This window comes from Galeopterus variegatus, unplaced genomic scaffold, assembly GCF_000696425.1.
Source record: "Galeopterus variegatus unplaced genomic scaffold, G_variegatus-3.0.2 Scaffold3648, whole genome shotgun sequence".
NCBI lineage: Eukaryota > Metazoa > Chordata > Mammalia > Dermoptera > Cynocephalidae > Galeopterus > Galeopterus variegatus.
The window spans coordinates 171,165-179,624 of NW_007729759.1; the positions used below are offsets into that span (position 1 = coordinate 171,165).

Consider the following 8,460-nt stretch of genomic DNA (forward strand, 5'->3'; position numbering starts at 1 on the left):
TCAAGTACTGGTTCCCACAGGAAGTTCCCCCATGTTAGAAGTAAGCAAAAGACAAAAAATTAGTTCCAGCCCAGGCATACCACCAGCCCCTTGGAGCCTGCCTGGGAACTGGAGGCTGGAGCCGGGCACTAGACCCCACTCCCACATCCAGGCAAACTGTGCCAGTGCATTGGGGCCACCCAGGGACACAAGGCATGGAGAAGGGGACCGGACCCCTCTCCCACAACCAGGCACACCATGCCAGCACCTCAGGGCCAGACCAGAGACCAGAGGCATGGAAAAGAGGACCGGACCCCCCTCACACAACCAGGCACACCACAACAGCACCCCAGGGCCCACCCGGGGTCCCAGGCCATGGAGAAGGGGACCAGAACACCCTCCCAAAACCAGGCACACTGCACCAGTGCCCCAAGGCCTGCCTGGCATCCCAGGGCATGGAGAAGGGGACCAGACCCCCTTCCCACAACCAGGCACACCATGCCAGCACCCCAGGGCCCACCTGGGGACTCAGGGCATGGAGAAGGGGACTGGATCCCCCTCTCACAACCGGGCACATCGTGCCAATGCCCCAGGGCCTGCCCAGCATCCCATGGCATGGAGAATGGGACCAGACTGTCCTCCCAAAACTAGGCACACTGCGCCAGCACCTTGGGACCTGCCCAGGGACCCAGGGCATGGAGAACAGGACTAGACACACCCCACAACCAGGAATATGGCCAGCACCAAGGAGCATGCCCAAAACATCACCTCCATGTGGGTTGCCCACCGCAGTCCCCACAATAACCATGGCTGCTGTGAAAGCATCTAGACACCACAACCACCACACAGGTGGTCCGCCAGCCACTGTAGTGCATTCACACGAGGAAGAGTCATCAGCAGAGATAAAGAAGAGGATGTCTCTCTCCACAAAGCCCATTTCAGAGTGACAGAAGAAGCATCTGCTCTACGATAATGTTGGGGGCCCTGATCACACCTCTCAGCATTGGACAGATCATCTAGGCAACAAGTCAACAGAGTAACCATTGTTCTTTCAGAAGGAGAGAAGAAATCTAGGGTAATTAGAGGGGGGAGGGGAAAGGGGAGAGACTGGACGAGGCGTTAAGAATAATTACGATTTGTAACAATATATATGCTAGTAATGATTTGATCAACATATCTCAATGTTGAACCCCCAAAATATGTATAATCGATTTTGATTGAATAAATAAAATAAATTTTTTTTAAAAGTTAGAAACAACCTAAATATTGATCAGCAGGAGAACAGATAAATTATGATAACTACATAGATGGAATATCGAACATAAAGAAAACTGAATGAACGCATTCACGTAGGTGAATCTCAAAAATATGTTGAAACAAAATCTCTATGATATCGTGTATGTAATGTTTCAAAACTTGCAAAACAATAGTACATATTGTTTACAGATATGTAGTAAAAGTGTAAAAAAATATACAGGGATCATAACCGTCAAATTGAAGATAACGGTCACCTAGCTGGGAATTGTGGCACAGTGGTCTTCTAGGGCACTGGTGTTCTGTTTCTTAGCCTTTGTCATGTTCATTGTATTATTATTATACCATTCTTCATATTCAGAATATGTGCATTTTAAAGTAAAATAAATGCTTCTAAGCACTCCAGAAACATCTGCTTATTCATGTGATTTTTTAATCTCTCTCTCTGTCTTTTTGAACAGCTAATAGAGAAGCTGATGTACTATTTGAAGTATTATTTGATGAAGAATTTCCTGGCGGCTTAACAATAAGGTTTGTATTTTCAGATGGTAATTGTTTTTTATGAATACAAGGGTAAGTACTTCAAAAATTCATGGAAAGATTCATATTATCTTTAATTCTATTTTTCCATGAACTTTTTGAAGTACCCATGTATCTTCATGTGGCCAATGATTTTACATTACTTGTTTATTTGTCCACAATTTGAGTTCATGGTATGTGCAATACATCATACTTACTAATAGGGATATAACAGTGAATAAGACAGATGTGCTTTCTACTTTCATAGAGCTTTCATTTTAGATGGGGAGATAATTAAGCAGCTGATTACAACATTAATTATTTAATTAAAATTTGACAAATGTTGGGAAGGGAAAGTACAGGTTTCTATAAATAGTATAACCTGCCCTGAGAGTTCCAGAAAGATCTCCTTGAGGAATGGATATTTAAGATACAACTTGAAGAATGAATGATAGTTAACTGGGAGAAGAGGGAGGAATAGTAAAGAGTGCTCAGGAAGAAGGAATAGCATAGGCAACAAAGGACATTTATGGTTAAATAGCTTGAGGAATAGAAACGTCTTTGAACTGATGACATGTTAAGTCTTTGTTATCTATTTTAGTGGAGTGGTGGGTACTCAAGCCAGTTTGGGGTGGTTTGAAGAGTGAATGGCAGGTGTAGTGATGGAGGCAGTAAATTGAGGTAACCTTGAGAAATTTGACTATGAAGGAAAGAAGATAATGGAGATGAGAAGGTTTAAAGGACAAGGTTTGGGCTGTTTTTAATTTAACATGAGTGAGACTTGAGTATATTTGAGGGAGCTCTAATATAAAGTTTAAGTTACAGGAATAAGGATCATGATAGAGTGAGAGGTACAATCGTGTATTAGAAAGTGTGAGCTCCATCACTTGAATAGGTTAGTTAAAAGCATCTGACACTCAATTTTCTCATCTACAATGAAGATATAGATACTTCACTAGGTTATTGTGAGAATGAAATGAAATCCTTTCCAGTTTTCCTTTATTCCTTCTAAAAACCAGCTCGAAAACTGAACTGAATTTAGCTTACTTAATTTTTCTTCTCTATTTTGATTATTGGATAACTAAAATGAAGAATTAATTACTCTTGTTCAGCCGCCTTGCATAAAATCACATTCTTTTTAGTCCTTACACAAAGTGGTCACCTTCAGGATGTTGTTATTGTTGCTTTGCAACTTGGATATGCTTGTTATCCAAAGACTTTCCTATCTGCACTCTTCAGATGCAGCAGCAGAATCTGGATCCCATATCTGATTTTATTTTTCATGAAAATGTTTGATTACCAGAAACTGTAGCCCACTACCTTTTAAAATATGTTTTAAATTTATTTTTATGTTATTTTTTAGTGCCTTTCCCCACACCCTCCTGGTTAAGGGCATTGGATTTCTTGACTGATAGAAGGCTGTGTAAAAGATTACTTCCTACAGTATATTCATTTCTATGATGCAGAATCTTTAGTAAGTGTAGCTCCCACAAAAATAAGTATTTTCTGGCAACCTTGAACTAACAGTCATTTCTCATGAATGTTACTTTTTCACTGTCTTTTCTTTTTTTTTTTTTGTTTGGTGTCTGACTGATACAGGAATCAAACCCTGGACCTTGATGTTATCAGCACCACTCTAACTGAGCTAACTGGCCATCCCCTTTACTATCTTTCAATATATGAAAATTGTATTCTCAAAGAGAAATACAATATTAGGAGATGGAGTTAAAAACTTTTGACAAGAGAAGGCCTATTTTAACATCTAACTCTTTTATCAAGGACATGAAGGAAGGAAATCACACACTTGTCTCTTAAGCCTTCCCAGGTCCAGGCCCCAGAACTTTAAGATTGGAAGATAAGGATGCAAAAGGGCTAGACTCAACAATTGATCAGTAGACAAATGAGATCAAAGCTAACATTTAGGCCAGCCGATTAGCTCAGTTGGTTAGAGTGTGGTGCTGATAATACAAGGTCCAGGGTTTGATCCCTGTACTGGACAGCCAGCAAAAAAAATAAATAATATTGTAAAGATGACATTAAAAAAAAAAAAAAAAGCTAACATTTTCCCTCTTCTTTGGAAGAACCACAGAGAAAATGGCTTCACACTCTGGTAGCTCTTGGGCTTTTATAACCCAGACTATACAAGCTGCAGCTTTTTTTTGAAGAAATTTGACATATGTAATGCAAGAACTCTCCAGTTATACTCAGCTATGAAGATGCAAGCTTCTTAAAGGCAAACAAGCATACACACATGCACACACACACAAACACACACCCTAGAAAAAGGCTTGGTTTTTTTTCTTGCACTTAGTAAGCACTGAATGGTCTATTAGGAAACTTTTCAGAAATGTATCATCTTATAAATTGAGATCTTTCTATGATTACAAGTTCCTCTACTGAATTTAAAAGTAATGTTTACTAATTCTGATGTTGGATTGTCCACCCCAAAATTATTTGACTCTTCTCCCTAGCACACTTAGTATTATTTCCCTCTGACCCTAATAAAAACTTTTTACTTTTAGGTGCTCACCTGGTAGAGGTTATCGACTGCCAACAAGTGCCTTGGTGAACCTATCTCATGGGAGTCGCTCTGAGACTGGAAATCAGAAGTTGACAGCCATTGTGAAACCACAACCAGCTGTGAATCACTATAGCTTAAATTCATCAATTTCATATGGGCATTTGGGAGGCCTCAACCATTCCCCTCAATCACTTTTTGTTCCTACTCAAGTAAGACACTCAGTCTTTAATTTCTCTTCACTCTCTTTATAAACCATAAATCACAGTAGACTTTGTAAATGGAAACCTAATTTGTCTTAGTTTTTCTTTTTTTGTTTAAAAAGTTTTCGTTCAAGTGAATTCCAGATTTAAGATAATAGTCTAATAAAGATAGTGTTTTACCTCTGTTATGAAATTAGTTATTTTAAAGAAGAAATTCATGTATTTAAATAATGAGCTTGAAGGGCTGAGTGGTTAGCTTAGTTGGTTAGAGCATAGCGCTGATAATACCAGGTACAAGGTTCAATCCCTGTATTGGCCAGCAACCTAAAAAAAAACACAGAGCTGGTCAGTTAGCTCACTCAGAGTGTGGTGCTGATAACACCAAGGTCAAGGGTTCAGATCCCATACCAGCCGGCTTCCAAAAAAATAAATAAGTAAAAATAATGAGCTTGAGAATGTCCATGTTTTCTCTTTATATATTTACTCTTCAAGTTAACATTTACATTTTTTTTTATATAATCCAAATGTGCTAGGCTATCTGCTATGAATGACATAAATTTGCAAAGTAAAAAAGAGAGGACTATATCACATTTATCAAAAGCAATTTTCAGTTTCCCACCAGCCAGCTCATGGGTGATTTCCTTTATCTCATCTTTCTGGGGACAAAAATTGAGTTGTCTTATGAGACACTTAACTTTTCTAATTCCATGGCCCCAGATCTTATGCTTAACCACATTTTTTAACCCAAATATTGCATGTTTATTATAGGCCAATTGGAAAACCAGATAAGTAGATGATAACAAAAGGAAACATAAGCAAAAATCAAATCTCATAGGTAACCACTGCTAAATTTTGGTGCATATTCTTTTAGAATTTTAATCTCTGAGAAATCAATTCTACATAAGTAATAGCTGTTTTTTTAATTTATTAGATTATTTTTTGTGTAAGATGAAGATTTTTAAAAGAAAATCTTTAGATGTTGGTTTGAGTGAGATAATTTATTAATACTATTAGAAGATAAAAAAATCTGTAAGGATATTGATTCAATACAACCTTTTATAGTGTTTGTTATGATTTAAATACTTTTCAGTAAAACCATTCAAAACCAATTGCATGTGAAGAAGACCAATTTTACTCCAGTAGAATACTTTTGTGATTACTACGTTGAGCTCTAGAGGAAAAGAATTGAGAGATTTCAGATAATGAAAGTTAGTTTAATATGCTATCTACAACTGAATAACTTTAACAAATAAATTATCTGATTTTTAATATGAATCTTTATTTCTTCATGTTTTCATTTTCTTAAGAAATCATTTGTGCTTTGCTAGGTACCTACTAAAGATGATGATGAATTTTGCAACATTTGGCAGTCCTTACAGGGATGTGGAAAGATTCAACACTTTCAGCCAACTGTACAAGAGAAAGTTAGTATTCCTTGTTTGATGGACAATTAATTTAAAGAAATTTTATATATTTTTTTAAGTGTGCAATGGTTAGAAATCTCATAAAGTAAAAAATGACAGTTTTGATTATGAATTTTCATAATTCTTTTCAGACAAATATCAAAGTTTTGGGGTAGGGCTGTCCAGTTAGCTCAGTTGATTAGAGCATGGTGCTGATAACACCAAGGTCAAGGGTTCAATCCCTGTACCAGTCAGCCTCCAAAAAACAAAAAAGTTTTTGGACCAGTGAGCGAGAGTAAAGATAATTTTTTTTTTAATCAATTTTGGATTTTTTTAGTTGTTTACAAAATTATAATAACTATATTTTAAATTCAACAAAGGCATTAATAATAATCATTATAATTTTTTTTTCCACTTGAACATATAACTTTATGCTGGCAGTTGGTTGTCTTAAATATGAAATGAGCAAATTCACATTCCTTCATAGACATTAAGAAGAGGAAAGTAATGCTGCTAAAAGAGTAGAGAATCAGACAAAGAAAGGAAGAGAAAAAGGAATGAGTTCCTGCTACATTTTTTGCTAGTTATTGACCTGTATTCTCAGCTTAGGACAAAAGGTAATGTTCTGTCAGGTTTATAAACCAGTAGCCTACTCCATCAGAACCTTATTTATTTTAATTTCCTACAGTGATGATGACATTATCAGAGCTAGAGAGGATAAAATTGTAAAGGGAATGATGGTTAAACATAAAACATGAGGGTGGCAAGATACACTCCTGTGTCAATATGCTATTATAAGTCTCCTTAGATCATACTTAAATCCTTTCTACCTAAATGTAATCCATGTCCAGATTTTCAAACCCTTTTTTTCTCTCTAATTTGTTTGATACTATTAACCACACATTCTTCAGGAATGCTTCATTATTATTAATTCGTTCATTCAACACATATCTATTGAGTGCTTACTGTGTGCCAGGCATTTTTCTGTGCCGTGAGAATGTAGCAGTAAGCAAAACAAAAATCCTGGCCTTCATTTAATTAGTAGGCCAGAGAGAAGAGGTCAATAAGATAAATAAATTACTTGGTATATTAGAAGATAATATCTAAGTTTGAGAAAAATTTCAGGGAAGGAGGATAGGGAATGTTGGGGAGAGGGGAGGCAAGGTATTGCAGTTTTAAATGGAATGATCAGATAACCATTTAAGCAAAGATTTAAATGAAATGAGGAGTGGGGTATGTAAATATCTGAGGAGAGAGTATCCGGACAAATTCAAAGGACCTGTTGGTGGGCCCATCCTGGCATACTCAAGGAACAGAAATAAGACCATTATGGCTGAAACAGGAGGGTGGGTTGTGGATAATGTAATTAAAGAGGTGGCATATCAATGTAGAACCTTCCAGACCATTAGAAGGACACTGGCTTTTACCAGTGGAGGGTTTTGAGCAGCAGATGGACCTATATTAATCTGACATATTATTCATAAGATCACTCTGCCTGCTATCTTGAGAATAGACTGTAGAGGAGCCAGGGTGGTAGCAGATTGTTAGAGACTATTGTAATCATCAAGGTGAGAGTTGATATGAATTTGGACCAGCACAGTAGGAGCCTGTGAGAAGTGGTTCAATTTAGACATATTTGGAAGGGATTTCCAGCTCATAATGAATGGATATGGGAGTAAAAGAGAAAGGAAGGAGTAAAGGATTTGAACTCTTAAGGTCTGAGTGAAAGGATAGAGTGGCTACTAACTAAGATGGGAACAATTTCAGGTCAAGTAGGTTTGTGGGGAGAAGATCAAGAGGTCAGTTTTGGATATGGTTAAGTTTGAGATGTATATTAAACATTCAAGTGAAGATATAGAGCTGGACATTTGAGTGGAGATGTAGGTTTGGACATTGAGTCTAAAGGTCATGGAGGACTGCCAAGCTGGAGAGAGAAATTTGGGAGTCATGTATGTGTGTCTATATGTATATATATTTGTGTGTGTATCTGTGTCTGTCTCTGTCTGTCTATCTGTTTATCTATTTATCTGTCCATCCATACATTCATTCAAGGAAGTGGGTGTAGATGGAAAAGAGGCCCAATAACTTAGTCTTAGAGCATTCCATCTTTAAAGAGTCCAAGAGATTAGGTGAAACCGACAAGAAAGAGAAACAATAGCCAATGAGACAAGAAGAAAATTAGGGAAGGGTGGTGTGCTGATGTCAAGTGGAGAATAGATGTCAAAGAGAACAGAGTGATCAACTGTGTCAAATGCTGCTGATGGATCAATTAAGATGAAAACTGAGGATTGACCATAGGGATTAGCACATGAAGGTCATTGAGAACCTTGACAAGAGCAGTTTTCAGTAGAGAGATGGACGTGAAAGATAGATTTAAGTGGGTTTAAGAGAGAAAGGAAAGAGAAATTAGAGGCAGCGGTATAGGCAATTCTTTCTAGGAGTTTTGCTCCAAAAGAAAACACGTTGAGTTCCTTGCGATTACCTATTTGTTCAACTTTTTTTTTTTTTTTTTTTTTTTTTTCCGTGTCCGGCAACGGATCCCAACCCCCAGTGTCGCCCCCGGACCGGACCGGGACCGGCAACG

General features: G+C 37.6%; 1 protein-coding gene across 1 annotated transcript in view; it reads left to right on the plus strand.

Annotated features, from left to right (window-relative positions):
- Positions 1–8,460, plus strand: part of XRN1 (5'-3' exoribonuclease 1) — a 137,081-nt gene that overhangs the window by 89,526 nt on the left and 39,095 nt on the right. The window contains exons 30-32 of the mRNA XM_008585628.1: positions 1,695–1,764; positions 4,275–4,482; positions 5,802–5,897. Coding sequence (XP_008583850.1) covers positions 1,695–1,764; positions 4,275–4,482; positions 5,802–5,897 — 374 coding nt within the window. The remainder of the gene's footprint in view (positions 1–1,694; positions 1,765–4,274; positions 4,483–5,801; positions 5,898–8,460) is intronic.